This window comes from Moschus berezovskii, chromosome 15 (genome assembly GCF_049115385.1).
Source record: "Moschus berezovskii isolate FMDL1 chromosome 15, NW_MosBer_1.0, whole genome shotgun sequence".
NCBI lineage: Eukaryota > Metazoa > Chordata > Mammalia > Artiodactyla > Moschidae > Moschus > Moschus berezovskii.
The window spans coordinates 30,695,192-30,711,735 of NC_142474.1; the positions used below are offsets into that span (position 1 = coordinate 30,695,192).

The 16,544-nt window shown below is 54.0% G+C and overlaps 1 protein-coding gene across 2 annotated transcripts in view; it reads left to right on the top strand.

The window, feature by feature from the left end:
• Positions 1-9,071, top strand: part of MYT1 (myelin transcription factor 1) — a 44,852-nt gene extending 35,781 nt beyond the window's left edge. For both annotated transcript variants that reach the window (XM_088844403.1, XM_088844404.1), the window contains exons 18-22: positions 2,614-2,835; positions 3,909-4,000; positions 4,549-4,652; positions 6,595-6,738; positions 7,026-9,071. In XM_088844403.1, the coding sequence (XP_088700529.1) occupies positions 2,614-2,835; positions 3,909-4,000; positions 4,549-4,652; positions 6,595-6,738; positions 7,026-7,166 (703 nt within the window). In that variant the 3' untranslated portion in view covers positions 7,167-9,071. The remainder of the gene's footprint in view (positions 1-2,613; positions 2,836-3,908; positions 4,001-4,548; positions 4,653-6,594; positions 6,739-7,025) is intronic.
• The last annotated feature ends 7,473 nt before the right edge of the window (positions 9,072-16,544 follow it).

The window sequence follows — 16,544 nt, forward strand, 5'->3', positions numbered from 1 at the left end:
TTTTGCTCGCTTCTCCAGGGAGATCAGCCCAGCTGTGGCCCAAACATCTGCTTGGCTACAGAGAAGGAGCCAAATTGACCAGTGTTATGCCCTTCAAAGAGGACGGCCCCACCAGCTGTTTGCTGTAATAAGGCAGTGACTTGTTTATTTAATTTATACAGTAAATCTGTAATGAATACTAAATCAAAAATGCAAAATACTGGTTGTTGGTATTGTGAATGCTGCCTTCCAAATGAGAGGGTGGATAAAGAATATTTTTTTCTTCCTAGAACGTAGGAATTTGCCTGTGATCATATAAACGCATTGCTGTTATGGATTTAGCAGGAATCCTGCTGGTGTGATAAGTGAATTGTGCTGTATTTGCAAACTATTAAAATCAAGATCAGCATTTTTCACATTAACTGGGAAAAATGGTTTTCCTCTTCCTGATGTGCTGTCAGCTTTGCTTTAAAAAAAAAAAAACTCGAGAATTTGCAGCCAAGTGGGGAATGTGACTTTTAGAAATAGTCCAGCATTTATAGGATGGATGAAGTTTCTAATGGCTCCATGGCAAGGAGAAGAGGCCACCCATGTAGCGCCTCTGTTTTATAGGACCTCCTCCCTAGCCATAAACTTTACCCATATTTATAATTGATGAGTGTCTTTACACAAGTGCAGACGGCAGCAGAAACTTTAATCAGTGCTCCAGTTCCTACTGCTTGAAGTGACGTGGCTGGCAGGCACTGGCTGTGATGTGTAGGAACTGGTGGAGGCAGGGTCCCTTTTATGACATCTTGTGTCTGCAGCTTTTGAGATTAAGTCGGGTCAGTGCTTTGTGGTAAATCCCTCTGGCCACAAGTAGATAACTGACCATTGAAGTCTATGGAGGTTCCGATGTAGAGGTTGCGAGCTGCATGTCCGTCACCATGGAGAGGCCCCACTGTCCCCAGCTGCACTGGCACTTGACCAAAGTGCTGTGCCTCTGACCGGGGGCCCCCTGGGTGCTCTACACGACGTAACGAGAGGTCGCCTGACACTGCAGATTTGGACTCGGAGTGTGGAGGGAGAGACCAGCAGTGTTACTGCAACTGTGTCATGAGTGCATTTCCTAGGGGCGCCTGTGGCCCCTCCTGAGGTAAAGGCTAGGATTCTGCAAAGAGACTGGGAAAGCAGAGCCTGGGTTCATCTGTGTAGTGACTTGAAGAGGCGCCGCTCACTTGGCTTTTTGATCCTGTGATGTCAGCCTCACAGCCACCTCAGAGGGGCCCAGCCCAGGGGTCCTCTGGAACCGCACAGTTGGGAGGTGTCCAAGTGTGGGGGGCAGACATAGAATGGAACCTCCCCATGCCCCCTGCAGGGGCCCCTGGTAGTGACTCTGTTCTGGACTGGGTCTCCGGTGGTCTTGGACCAGCTCAGTGGACTTCCAGCCCTCATGTCTGGGCCCACATGGCTGGGTTAGATAAGAAAGAAGAGCCAAGAAAGGGGACAGGTGAGGATGATCCCCAGCCGAGGAGGCCCCTTCTGAGCCTGAAAGGTTGCTGCTGCAAGCCGTGAATGACGCCGGAATTCGTGGCTTCCAGAGGAAAGGAATTCAATCAGCGGCCAGAGATGAGGCTTGATCCCTCGGAGCTTTTGTGTAGCCAAGTTTTATTAAAGCATAAAATGGATAGAGAAAGTGGCTGACACAGACATCAAAGGGTACAGAAAGAGTGCCCCCTTGCTAGTTTTTAGCAAGGCATTTTATACCTGTTGGCAAGCTACTAATCAAATAAAAGAAATGCCTCAAGACTGAGAGTTGCACCAGGCCCCTCCCCCACAACATGCATTTTGAGATAGAATGGCACAAGGGGAGTCATCTCTGGCCATAAAACAATTGACATGAATCTTAAAGAAAGGCAGATTTCCAAGCAAATACATAATTTCATTAATGTAGCTTAAGAAAACATTTCCATAAGAAAAACACGTTGGTTAGCTCAAGGTTTGAGACAAAGTTCAGTTCAGGTGGAACCAGGTGTTGCCACGACAACACAGGATTAGAAAAGAGAGAGAGAGAGAGAAAAAAAAAAAACATCTGCCATTTGAAGTTTATTTCCTCCTGCCGCTTGGAGACCTCTAGCCTTCCTACGCAGACTGTTAACCCTCTCAAGATGAGGGCAGAGTGTGGGGGCCACTAGGCAGTGCACCACCCCCAGCCTCTCCACCTCTGGGGGCTTCCTGCCTCTGACTTGTCTGTATCCCAGGGACCTCTCTGTGAACTGGGTCCTCTGTGACTTTTGGGTCTGCAGCCATAGGAAGCATTGACAAATGGCTAGTGCTCAGAGCAAGCTCCCAGCAAGTGGTCTCTGGGGTGATACAGAAGTGATGCTGGCAGCAAGGTCTAGGTGTGAACCAGGAGGCCACCAAGAGTCAGCTCCAGGCCCCCCGGGGTCACTGCTGCTGAGGGACAGGGAGAGAAGGTGGCTGCAGACCCCCAAGCCACACAGGGCATGTGAGGCTGAGGCTGAAGAGGGAGTGCAAGCCCTCTGCTAGTTTGTCCAGGGGACCCCAGCATGTCTCAGGGTCTGGCTTGGCGTGGTCTCTTGCCTCCTCTTCCAGCTCCAGCACCCAGTTCACCTCTGATCTCTCTGTGCCCAGGTGCCCGGTTCCAGGCTGTGTGGGGCTTGGTCACATCAGTGGAAAATACGCCTCTCACAGAAGCGCATCCGGCTGCCCACTGGCAGCTCGGAGGCAGAAAGAGGGTTCCCTCAATGGCTCGTCTTTCTCCTGGAAGTCCCTGAAGAATGAGGGGCCCGCCTGCCCCACCCCGGGCTGCGACGGCTCCGGTCACGCCAATGGGAGCTTCCTCACCCACCGCAGGTGACTGGCCCCATCCCACCCTCCTGTCACCCAGGAGAGACCCCAGCTGTGGGACTGTGGGAAGGCCCCCAGGGATGTGCCAGACCAGGGCACAGGTGAGAACAGTAATTTCTTGAGGAAAAAGACCCAATTGATAGCCACCTGAGGGAAGCCATGGAAACCGGCTGGGACCACGTGATGGCCTGTGTGACGTGTCGCCCAGGTGTCTGCTGTCCTAAGACCCCTTTATACATCCCATGGAGTCCCTCTGGTAAGAGAGAGCAGAGCCCTCCTGTGTCTGGGACACACTTTCTTAAAGCAGGCTGAGGCTTTTCCTGAAAAGCGTTGTCACAGCTCATGCCCTGTCCCTCCTACTGGGGTTTCTTCTTTGAACTTGGGGCCCAGGCCTTTCTTTGCTCTACAAGGGACCCCTCCATGCGTGGGCAGTGGGCCTGGGCAGAACTGTCCAGCTCCGACATGCCCTGATGCCACCCCTGGTGCTGAGGGTCTTGCCCCACCAGCCCTCTTCCTCTCTGTGTTGGGAATCCCACACGAGTCACTGCTTGGTCCTGTCAGAAACCTTTTTCCTATGTTATTTTTTTGTCCTCATCTCTCCACCTTCAAGATTAATTAGCTCATTCATTCCACAAGCCTTTGCTGAAAGCACATCAAATACCAGTCTCTGGAGAACAAGATGACAACCAGCCATCCTGGAGCTGAGTGGTCAGGGCAGGTGCAGAGACAGACTGCAAACCAACAAACATGTTACTAGTTTGGCGAAGGATGCTGTGGGGAAGATAGAGCAGGCAGGGGTGAGGAGGCCTTTTCTGAGAGGTGGTGCTTGCCCCGAGCTTCTAGGGACAAACCTTCAGGGCAGGGACCTGAGCTGGGAATGGCCTGCACTGTTGGAGGAGTGAGGAAGCTGGGGGGTGGGGGAGCGGGAGCCAGGACCGGGACCCCAGGGATGATGACAACGCTCCAGACAGGATAGTCCTCCAACAGCCCAGCTCTCACTGGGACTCACCAGTCTCACCTTAGACTGGCTCGTGAGACATGACCTTGGATTGGTCTTCATGCGTGACCTTTGCTTCCAGCTTGTCTGGCTGTCCCAGAGCGACCTTTGCAGGGAAGAAGGGAAAACTCTCAGGGGATGAGGTTCTCGGCACGAAATTCAAGACGAGTGATGGTGAGGCTGCCCTTGGCACCCCCTGCATGTGGTCTTGGGACCTGAGTGGGCGGGTTTTTTAGGCAAGAGATGGACAGGAGGCAAAGCCCCTCCTGGAGTGAGTCATGGTGGAGACAGAGCTCTTGAGCTGAGCTGCCAGGGCCCCTCACCTTGGCTCAGAACCTCTGGCTGCCCTGTGCCCAGCATGGCCATCATAGCTCTAGCCTGGGGCTTGGTGAGCCCTACTGGCAGCACCAGAAGCCGTGTTCTCGGGGTGTGTGGACCTGTGTTCTCAGGCTTCGTGAGAGGGAAGCGGAGGAAACGAGCACCATCTGGAAAAGCTTCCATTTTTAACTTAGCAATTAACACTTGCCCAGGAGGTATCTGTTTTCCCACCAAGACCAGGGCCTGGAGGCACACAGCTGACACTTTCCTAGTCTGAGATGTGGGCCACGAGCCACTGGGGCTTCTACTCCGAAAGGGCTCCCCAGGCCCATCTAGAAAGCAGGCCTTGACTGACCCCCTCCCCGCCTTGCGAGAGCCACGGCTGAGGTTTCTCTCTGGGGTAGTGCTGGACAACGACGAGGAGATCAAGCAGCTGAACCAGGAGATTCGAGACCTGAACGAGTCCAACTCTGAGATGGAGGCCGCCATGCTGCAGCTGCAATCCCAGGTGGGTGGTGCCGCCCTGCCCTGTCCTCACCTGCCCTAAAACCCAGGATGTCCTTCCCATCCTCCCCCTTCTCTTCTGGGGTGGGAGTGGGGGTAGATGGGGGCCCAGCCCCTCATCAAGTTTCTGCTCAGCACATGCTCCGCCCATCAGGAGTCCTGAGGTGCTGGTAGCCACCATCCTGTGGGTTAGTAGGAGCAGAACCGCAGTGTGGGTCATCAGAACCTGACTGGAGCTGGGTTCCAGCCCAGCACGGCCATACACCAGCTAAGTGACCTGGTGGACCTCTTATTCTGAATGTGCTTGATGTTCTCCCAGGCAGATTAGGATAATAGGAGAATCTGCCCTATTCGGTTGTCATGAGACGAATGCATTTCTACAGGGAAAGCAGTTTGCACAGGGTCTGACCCAGAAGAACTGCTGTGTTGAGAGACAGGGTTACAGATTGCCTTGAGTCTGTGTCCTATCCCTGAATTCCCCAAAATGAATACTCAAAAAAAAAAAAAATCAAACCAAAAAACAGTGAAATTCTTATTTTGAAAAGAACATGCCCTTCCTTTGCTGCTGAGTGGGGGTCAGAGCAGAGATAGGGGCACAGAGGAGCAGCCGCACAAGGCCATGTCCCCAAGGACAAGGAGGTGACCTGGCCCTGTGGGGTTGGAGGGTGGAGGGGACTGGGGAAGTGTGAGATGCTAGAGTCCTTGTGTCTTCTGTGGCCCCTCCTTTCTCTGGCAGATGGGCTTTTATGCCGACCTCCTCTTACCCAGAAGCCGGTGTAAAAATAGCACCAGCTGATGAGGATCAGCAGGGATTTCTGTCCTGCCTTGCAGCGTCCCCCCAGTTCAGAGGCAGTGGAAGTGGAGAGAGGGTACAGGGGCTGTCTCTGGGCACTGAGATGCCCTTCTGGGTGGCTTGCCCACATTCTTCCCTGCTGTTTTCTTTCTTGAAGTCCAAGGCATCTCCCAGTGTCAGCACCCTTGGAAAGCACCTCTGGTTTCTCTTTATTGGCCAGCACCCACCTACTTATAGAGAGATTATTCACTAGTGTCCTTTTGGAAGGACTCAGACTCTCCTTTCCCCCTCCAGGGAGTTTTGCCTTGTGTGCCCTGCCGGAGAGCTCGGGCAGGGAAGGCAGGCTCAGGACCTCTGCTCAAACCTTTTAAAGCCAAAGGCTTGTCACTGGGTAAAGAGAACATGATGCTCCTCCCCAGCCCCTCCTAAAAGGGCTCACGGTTCTGCACCCCAGGGATGGCCTGAGGTGCCATCTACACTGATGAGCTCGCCTCTGCCCTGAGTGAGCCTGGGGGCTGCCCTCCCAAGCATGTCTGCTCCAGGCCAGGCCCCGGGGTGAGCTTCTTGCCCACCTTGCCCATGAGACTGCCTATGGCCGTCAGCTGGGTGGAGTTGTCCTGTCCTCTGCTATTCCATGTGGAAGCCTTGGAGCCCCTGGAGAACTTTCAGACTCCCTCCTGGCGCCCTGTTGGGTCCAGAGAAGACATGTTTGTGCTGGAAATCCCAGGATGGTCTTTGATGTGCTGGGCCACTCAGCTGAGAGTGGCAGTGGTCTGCTCTGCTGCCCCCATAGTTTTGATGAGGCACTTGGTTGGTCTTTCTGGTGGGGATGTTCCACAAGGTAGGAACAGTGTTTCCACCACAGAGGAAGAGCAGGAAGCCAGTGGTGGGCTGGGACATGAACCCAGTGTCCCCTTCTGTGCTTCTGTCCACCCCACAGGACAGCTGGGCTCAGAAACCCACGGCCCCCCAGCCCCTAGCTCAGTCACTGTGTACCCCCTCCACCCAGGGACCAGGGCACTGCCACCCCTCACTGTGGCAGGGCTCCTGCCTCTTCGCCCTCTCCTAGAGGGACATGAGACAGCCCAGTGGGCATGCCCGGCCTGCTCCCAGGAGGACACTCCAGGCAGCAGCCCCTGTCTCTGTCTGGCAGATCTCGTCCATGGAGAAAAGCCTGAAGAACATCGAGCAGGAGAACAAGCTCATTGAGGAGCAGAACGAAGCCCTGTTTCTGGAGCTGTCGGGCCTGAGCCAGGCGCTTATCCAAAGTCTTGCCAACATCCGCCTCCCGCACATGGTAAGCAGTTAGCAGCCCCGTGGCCTCCCAGGCTGAGCTGGCACCTGTATCCTGGGGCTTCGGGGAGGGCAGGCACCCCTGTGCCTCTGGAAGGGCCCCACCCCGGGCAGATTGCTGCCCACGGTGGCTGTGCCATGGTGGTCTCAGCCTGAGTGAGTGGGTCTGTGTGCTCATCTCTGGCGGTATGGGCTTCCTGGGTCTGAGGCTCCCCCATCCACTCCCATTGCTTCTGGAAACCCTGGGGCCCCTGCATGGATGGGCCTCGCTAAACCAGTTGTGTTCTCCAGGAGCCGATATGTGAGCAGAACTTTGACGCCTATGTCAGCACCCTCACCGACATGTACTCCAACCAGGAGTGCTACCAGAACCCCGAGAACAAGGACCTCCTGGAGAGCATCAAGCAGGCCGTGAGGGGCATCCAGGTCTAGGCCTCCTTGTGTGAGGAGCCACCGTGCTGACTCGGGGCGCCCAGGGCACCCCGACTCACCTCTATCTTTTACCTCCCTAGCCCTGCCCTCCCAGTGGAGATTCCCACTCACAGTGACGTCTCGTTGGCAGCCCAGGGTGGCCTCGGCGAGGGGGTGGGAGTGTTTAGCCGGAGGAGTGCCTGCAAATCCTCGTCTCCCTCGATGTGACTCACGCGCCGGGCCAGAGGCCTTGACCTCTCTCAATGTGAGTGCGGGGCGTGAAGTATTACAAAGTGATTTATTTTTGCTTCTGAAAGCTCGAAGTCTCCAATGGAAACTCACGGACAAGGTTCTCAGGGAAGTTTTGGAGCTGCAACCACAGTATTCCTTTGTCTGTCAAGGCCAAGAGGGCAGCCTGGCTGGGTGGGTGGTGCGTGTGACGAGTCAGCCTGGAGTGGCCAGTGCGCCCAAGCGGTGAGGCCGCTGTGACAAGTGTGTTTCCTGTTGTCCTTTAATTCACTTTTATGTTAAGCGTGGAAGAGAGCAGCGTTCCAGAGGGTAGGTTAGGAACAGGCCTGGAGGAAGCTGGCCCGGGACCCCCTGAAGACAGCGCTGGTTCCACAGGGAAGCACCTCTGGTGGAGCCCGCAGACCCTGCACTCAGGGTCAGTCTCCCTCAAGGCTGCAGCCTTTAGACCCCGGTCGGGGTCAAGGTCAGGGCCTCTGGCTGTCTGTGTGCCCACCTGGCCTGTGGCCCACCACTGCCCATCACCGGGTCATGGCTGAGCTTTACCGAGGTGGGGGAAGTGACAGCAAGGTCAGGTGATAAATTCCTGACTGGAGATCACCAAGGTGTCACTTCTTTTTAGATCCATTCGAGATTCAAAAGAAGATAAATTTTGATTTAGTGTGTTAAAAACACAATGTTCCTAACATGTAAATAGAGTCCAAGCCAACTGTGACTGCGATTCCAAGTTAGTATTTAAAAGTAGAGAAATTGCACTTCCTGGAAGAAATGCGAAAGTAGTTAGTTTAATTATTCTGTAAATTATTTTTTGTCAAAATGTAAGTATTTATATTCACAACCTCTTATGTTAATGTTGGCTATTTATTTAACATTTTTATTTATTAATTTTATACTATTTTACCTAGACCCCACACCAGGACATATGGGAGGGAAGTAAATGAAATCAAAGCAAACTTAACTATCTGACTATGAGAAGGGCCACAAAAAAATCTTGCTGTAACTTCTAGTTATGATTTTAATGCAACTGAGTTATTTTTTATATATTTTGTTATTTATTCTTTTAATAATGGAGTTTTTAAAAAGTATTTTGTAACTGAGGAATTTTGATAATTTGGGGATATTTCCCCTTTGGTCCAATGGAAAGAAAGACTTTTTGGTTTTCTTCATCCCTTTGGCTCCTTTTGTTTCAGGCACGGACGACAGCAAATGGCATTCTGTGTGCATTGTTTATTTAAGTGTAGTGCAGCTGTGTGCTCTGGCGTGTCTCTTGTGTTGCGTCTGTGTGCCGGCTCTTGGTGGCTGAGTCCTGTCGCTGTGAGGGGCGCCGGCTGCAGGCCGCCCTGAGCAACTCCCGCTCTAGGCTCCTGTCCTCTGACAGCTCTGATACTGTGATCCTCCTTCCTCAGGAAACGCTGACCCCACAGCACAGCACTTCTCAGTGTGTTTGCAGGGTGATTTCCTAATAAAAGTCCACTCTGACTGTGAGTGGGAGCCGTGTCTGTGGTGGGGACGCCGACTCTTTCCCGGGAGCTCTGGGGGTCACCTTCCTGGAGAGAGGGCGGTGGGTGGGTCCTCCGTGATGCACACGTGGGAGCCACGTTTCCTTTGTGGAACCACCCTCCCCGGAGGTCTGAGTCACAGACCGCGCATGTGTGAATCGGGGTTTCCTCTGAGGGTCAGAAGAAGTCTTCCTGCTGGCGTCGTTGGCCTGGGGGTGTGTGAAATGAGGGTTTCCCCAGATCACCTCTCCTGGCTTCAGGAGGAAGCCATGTGCAGGGGAGAGTTTGGACATTCTGGAGGGAGGCAGAGTTGATAGGAGGGGAGAGAAAAGTGGAAGTGGGAGGGGGAGGCAGAGAGATCTCTCTGGTAGCTTTTTCAGAGCTCCTGCATTCAGCCATGTCTGGCGGCGGCTATGATTGCAGTGGCTCCTCACTGCTTTACACTTTTGTGTCAGGTGTGGCTCTCCCAGGTGAGACTCAGGTTTGGGGTTTCTCGTCAACATTCACCCTAAACTGTCAACACACTTTGACCTCCCTGGGCATCTAGCTCTTGAGGGCAACCTAGAGGTCCCCACCTGACCTGTGAATAAAGGGAGACTTTTAGGAATTCTGGGCCTTACTCCCAAGCCCTGTCCAACCCAGCTGTCCACAGCTGCTGGCTGTGGAGACCAGAGAAGGTGTCTGCACATGGAGGGGTTGTGTGAAACCTGTGAAGCCTTGAGGAGGGGCTCCTGGAGGGCTCAGAGGATCAGCGGTCCAGGTCGTACCCATCCATGTCAGCACCCATCCATGGGTGCTGGGGTGACAGCATTCTGGGGCCATGAAAGTTGGCTGCCTGATGGCAGGTGATGAGTAGAGGCCAGAACTGTGGAGGAATGGGCGGATGACCACGTCCATCCTGCATCGTCCTGCCCTCACCCTCTCCCAGGGCTCCGCCTGCTCCCTGCCAAGTGTTGAGCGGGCTGCTTAGCCTCCTGACTCTGAAATGTTGCACTTCAGGGGAACCACCTCCCTGCCCCCAACCCCGCACCAGTTTAGCCAGAACTTCTCCCTGGCGCCACGGGACGTGGCCTCAGCACGTACTTCCAAGGCCTCCAGCAACCTGAGAAGCACCGATGCCTGTGGAGGCGACAGTGTGCAGGTGCAGATGTGCTTGCCATGCTGGTCCCCAGCCAGCTTCATCGTGGGTGCTCTGCCGGTGGGCTCTGTGAAGCCTGATTGGTCTGAAGACCCAGGAAGACAGCATGACTGGGAAGAGGGCCCTGGAGGTCAGCCTCCAGAGCAGGTGAGTGTGCATGTGTAGGGAGACCCGGGGCTGTGGGGGGTGGGGACAGGGCTGGAGCAGGGCTCCCTCCACTAGCCACATTGCAGTGAAGACTTCGGTGCGTAGCTGGGGACAGGTGGGCCATGGTGAGAGGGCAGCCGGGGAGAGGTCAGTTCCAAACCAGCCCTGGACTGGCCCTGGGCCTGGGCTCCGGCCAGGATGGACTCAACTGTGCCTTTCAGGGCTGTTCTGGCCCACAGCTGGCTGGGTGTACCAAGGGTGTGCCCCTGGAACGTGGGTGGCACCCCCTGCTGTGGGATCCCGGAAGACCTCTCAAAGAAGCTGTGTTTGGGATGTGGCTGGTGGGTCGGAGGAAGGGCTCGCTGGAGAGAGAGCACTGAGCACCTTGATGGATGCTGGTGTGTAGGACCCTGATATTGAAGAACTATGGCACAGAGGAGGCTGCTTGGTCCTGTAAGACCTGCAGATTTTCCCAACTCTGTTTCGGTTGCCAGAGTTCTGGGATGTACTAGGGAGCCTGGTCTCGGGGTTCTGGGTCCTCAGTATCTTTCCTTTGGAAGCTCTCGGCTTTCATCCACCATGATGTCCTGGGCTTCTGAGGGTTTGTCCACTGTGGGCTCAGCAGACTGAGCTTGAATGGGGCTCTGCCTTCACCCACTGGTATCTATGCCTGATGCTGTGGGCAGAGGGACCACAGTAGCCCCCTGGCTTCAAGCAGATGCAGCATCACCGTGATGCTAGAAGGTTGTAGAGTTCTGCAGTCTGATGATGACATTAGCTGTTCACCCCGAAAAAGCTGCTTTTCACCTCTTGCTTGAAGGGTCTACCTTCACGGTTGGAGGAGGGTCTTGGTGTCATTGGCATATGCTGTTCGGGACTTATTTTTGGTATGGGGACCTCATCCATAACCAGGCCTCCTCTCCCAGCCTGTAGCCCCTTCTTTTACACTTTGCAGGGAGTACAACTCAAGGCTTTATCCGGAGGGAGGGGAGCATTCCCCAGTGCCAGTCATCTTTGTTACGGGCCCCCTCTTGTTCTCTAGCATCACCTGAATCTGCCAGTTCCTGGCTTCCTGAGGAGTGGACAGCCTTGGTCCTGAACTTCCCACACTCTGGCTGTAATTTAACCTTTGGGTGTAGAAGCCATTTGCTACACGTTTGTGTGTTTTGGCTTCTAAATCACATTGTTGTCTCCTCTTCCATCTTCCCATTCCTGCCAGTTTATACCTTAAAAGTTGTCAGTTTAGCCAGGTCTTGAGAGGGTGCCAAGGCAGATAGGTGAGTCTACCTGCCCCCCTTACCTGGACCCACAGGTGGAGAGCACCTGGCTGTGTGTGGAGGCTGCCCGATTGCAGGAGAGACTTTCCCCCCTTCACCACTGCGCCGCTAAGGCTCATGGCTCTGTAGAGGCTGTGACAGCTGTGGGTGTGGAGGGTTCCTAACATGGGGCAATATAGGTCCAAACTTGCCATATAGGTCAGCCAGTGTTATAGACGCTTCCTTTCTCTTTGCTCCTCCTTCAAAATGGCTTCTCCAACAGAACTCCAGTCCCCACGTCAGCCAAGTGCCTGTCAGGTTAAACCACACAGGGGGCCAGGTGACTCGTGACTGTAGGCATCCTACCAGTGCTGGCAGCTGGCCTTTGGGAGAGGCCCTGTGGTCTCCTCTGTCGCCCAGCCCTCTGCCCCCACTAGCCTCTCCCCTTTCCCTGTCCCCTCATGTCAAAGGTGTGTGGGCAGCTGAAGTCTGGCCTCTCCCCTCCTGACACCTTTCATGGCTCCCCATCCCTCGGTCTCTGGGCCCTCCTCCAACCTGTCCCCTTGCACCCTGCAGAGGTGGCCCTGGGTCACCCCTGGCCCCTGCCCTCTCTTTCTCACCCTCCCTACAGCAGTGTGCCATGTGCAGAGAATGCCTGCACTGTTCCCCGAGGCTGCCTTTCCCAGCCTAGCGCTTTCTGGGTCTCCACTTGAATGTCCTACCTGTTGCAGGAGGGCTGATCAGGGTGTCTATTGTCAGGCCAGAGTGGGCAGGGAGATGGCTGCACTGGGCAGGAGGAGGGCCCAGGGCCCAGGCTGTGAATTAGGAAGATCCAGCTGTGCCCTTGGACACCTTGGCTAGGGGCAGCTCAAAGATGGGAGCCATGCCTGGCAGAAACCCGAGGGTTAAGAAGTCCCCAGACCTGCTTGGAGCATCAAGCGAGAGACCCTGAGCCTAACCCTCCTGATAGGGGGTTCCAGGGTGAACTCCAGCCTCAGCCCCCTGCCTTCTGGTCCCTCCTTCCAGATGCTGAGGGCTGAGAGGAAAGCAATCAGTGCTTCTGATTTGTAAATAGCATCGGTTTAAAATGTGAAGGGGGCTTCCCTGGTGGCTCAGATGGTAAAGAATCCACCTGCAATGAGGGAAACCTGGGTTTGATCCCTGGGTTGGGAAGATGCCCCTGGAGGAGGGCATGGCAACCCACTCCAGTATTCTTGCCTGGAGAATCCCCATGGACAGAGGAGCCTGGTGGCTTACAGTCCATGGGGTCGCAAAGAGTCGGAGACGACTGAGCGAGAGTGGCCACAAAGAGACAGTGTTTGTCTCCCTTCACCTTGAGCTCATAACAGATTGGATCTTTTTTCCCAGGATGAGGAGAAGGCTCATTACAGATCAGCATGTCTGTAATGTGGCCTGAGGCATTTGGATGCCCCAGGGCAGTGTGGGAAAAGCCAGGTGGAAGCTGACCTCAGTGTCTTGGACAAAGATGGTGATGTAGCCTCAGGCGGCCCCGCCTGGACATAGGGGGTCTGTGGCTTTATTTCTAGGTTCACACAGTCCATGTCCTCTGAAGGGAGGAGGGCAGACCAGCCACATGTTCTGATCTGCTCTCTGGATCCTCCTGGAGAGGGTCCACCTTCGCTGTAAGCTGGGGATGGTGCCGGCCACCAGGCAGCTCACATCTGCTGTCGGAGTGGCCTCGTGAACAGGAAGGCCCAGAGGCCCCTCTTCTGTTGTTGGTGAGGATTCACAGTCACTGGAGTGACCACAGGTTTCCCACAGAGTGGCCAGGCTTGTCCATGAAGCAGTCTCCTCCAATGCACACATTTTTGGTCATACGCAGAGAGGAGTAAAACATGGTCCTTGCCCTGGGATCACATTTTCCAGAACTTTGCTGATGATTCCAGAACCATCTCCACACTGTACCCTCCCCAGAGGCCCCTCCACATTTACCGTATCCTCAGAGGGTCCGGCGGCCTCCTGGCCTCATCTCCTGTGCTGACCCTGGGGTGAGGGGAAGGTCTGTCCTGAGTGATTCCCACCAAACTCGGGTCTGGGATCATGACTAGACCTACAAACACGTTTCCTTTGTGAAGTGCTGAGTACGGGGGCCTTTTAGAGTCCAGAACAACTTGAAATTGAGAAATGACATGTGCGTGTGCAGAGGGTTTCTTTACCTGGTCATAGCCCTCTCCAGATTTTTCAGTGCAGCGGGGACACGTCCCTACTCACAGTCCCCACGTGTCCTGTGAGTATGACACTAGGAGCAGTCCAGACCCTGGGCAAGTCAACCCCTCTGTATGGCAGTTTCCTTGTTAGTTCAGGGGGCGTACAAGCTGAGACATGAGTTCACTGCAGTGGGGACCAGGCCATTCTGAAACATCTGGATGCCCCAGCCCTTCTATCGCAGGTCCCTGGGAAGCCAGCTCAGAGGCATCTGTGAGAGAGGGTAATAATGGTGGTGATCTGCTCCGGGTCTCAAAGCTCACCCCCTGCCCTCAGAGCTTTGCCCCAGAGGCCATCCACACTCCTCACTCTTGCTGGAGGTGCTCTGGGGGCACTTTCCACAAGGCTTATGCATCCCTGGGTAACCAGTGGTGTTGGGGCAGGGGATTCTACTGCCGCCCCCCAACACCCTGCTGTATGTTGGAGCTGTGGGTCAGAACAGGCGACCTTCAAACATTGTTCAGTCACTCGAACCCTTTAAATGCAGTGACACCTGGAGCCTCTGAGCTGCTCTGGCAGAGGCTGAGGGTCAGGACTGGTGTGGTCATGCGGAGCCAAGCACAGGCTTCATGCTCAGTGGGTTGGAGGAGGGCCCAGGAAGCATATCTGGACAGGTGCAAGGAGCAACTCATGGAGGTGAGTTAGGAGTGCTGGGTGAGATCCCCTCATGGGGGTCCTGGTTTCTGATATGGTTATGTCATGATTTCTCGTAACATCTTATGAAAAACCCAAACCAACTTTTTACTTTACACAGGTGTCAGCTCGCGGGGTGTGAGTCCAGGCCCACCTCACACCTGGGGACCTTGAGCAGGATACTTCTGGCCTCTGTGCCTCAGCTTCCTTCTTTATAAATCGCTTCATAGCACATGCAGCTGAAGAGGTATGGGAGGGAGTGATGGGAGCCCAGACCCCAGGCCACACACCACCTCTGACACTCTGTGAACACCTCTAGCCCACCTCCCCTTCCTGCAACCCCATCAGCACCAGCCACCGTTCCTGGCTCCAAGGTCAGACCCCTGCTGTCTGATCACCGTGGCCAGCAAAGCTCAGGGCTTGCAGGTGCCACTGGGGCAGTGCCATGCCACCCACCTGGCGACCACACGTTGAAGGTGTCTGCTGCTGCCGCCCTCCCCTAGTACCTGGTTTTGTCCACCAACAGCTGCAGCCAGAGCTTCTGGAGTTTGCTTTCTCCAGACCAGCCTGTGACTCTAAGGCTGTTACCCACTCATGCTCTGCCCTCAAGCTTTCCCTCTCATGAGCCACAAAACATAGTGGGGGGTGGCTAAGGGGCTGGCTAAGGGGGAGGGGACCCTTGGACCTGGGAATAGCATCCTAAGAAATGGGGGTGTCAGCTTCTTGAGGGTGGGTGCTTCCAGCCCAGGGGTCCTGCAGACAGGCTTCTGGACCCTGGTCTGGCACCCCTTCTGTGGAAGGACCCGGTTCTAAGGTTCTCCAAAGAAACAGAACCAAGAGGTAATGTTTGTATCAGCCGTATCTCTTTCTGTAAGCCTACATTTATATCTGTATATCAAGAAAGATATGTTTTCAGGAACTGGCTCACATAGTGTGGACATGTAAATCTGAAATCTGCAGAGCAGGCCAGCAATCTGGAGACCTGGGCAAAGGTGATGTTTGGAGGTGGAATCCCTTCTTCCCTGGCCCCAGTAGCAGGGGATGGAGGGTGGGAACGGGAATGGAGGGGTGGGAGGGATCTCCGTCTTTGCTTTTAAGGCCCCAGATACATGGATGAGGCCTTCCTACATTTTGACAGATAATTTGCTTTATTAAAAATTAACTGATTTAAGTGTTAACTACATTTTAAAAATACCCTCGCAACAATACCTAACTTGTATTTGACAAAATATCCGAGCACCATAACTTAGTCAAGTGGACACGTAAAAGTAATCATTGCAGATTCCTTCCCTGTGTCCAGGCATTTCTAACCTTTTTTTAAGGTGGTCCATTCTAAAGGAGATCAATCCTGGGTGTTCATTGGAAGGAGTGATGCTAAAGCTGAAACTCCAATACTTTGGCCACCTCATGCGACGAGTTGACTCACTGGAAAAGACTCTGATGCTGGGAAAGGCTGGGGGCGGGAGGAGAAGGGGACGACAGAGAATGAGATGGCTGGATGGCATCGCCAACTCTATGGACATGAGTCTGAGTGAACTCCGGGAGTTGGTGATGGACAGGGAGGCCTGGCATGCTGTGATTCATGGGGTCGCGGAGAGTCGGACACGACTGAGCGACTGAACTGAACTGAACTGAAGATGAGACGTTATTTTTTAGAATCCCTTTCCAGTTGTTTTACATATGTGAATACATGTAAGTTCACCAGTATTTTCAGATCAAAATTAAAATGCGGTCACCTTATAGTACAAATAGCCTAGAAGCTTCAACTCATGTCTAAAACCGGGGTTAATTTCAATACATTTGGCTTAAAATGAGATCAAAATTTTTTTCTCTTCACACAACCTACTTTGGATGCTTTCAGCACACAGTGGCGACGCCTTGTGGTCAGTTTGGCATCCTGTCGTTGTTGTGGCCTGAAACCAGGGTGTGGACCCTTCCTGGCTCACTTCTCTGACCACCAGAGTCAGGAGTAAGAGTGTTTGCTTGGGCTGTGGTCCCCACCTTGACCACCCACCCACCCCCTGCAGTGAAGTTTGACGCGTCTGTGGGCAGTAAACTCACTTAGAGGCCCAAGATGCCTAGAGTAGGTGAGAGCCCTTCCTTCACCTGAGGAGACGTCGGAAGTGAGGCTGGTGGCTGGGGGGTGAAGAGTGGGAGGCATATTTTAGTTACTGTAATTGCAAAAGCAATTCTACCCCATAGTAAAAACAGACAACACTGCAGTAAGTAAAGTAAGAGGTGACATCCTTATCCA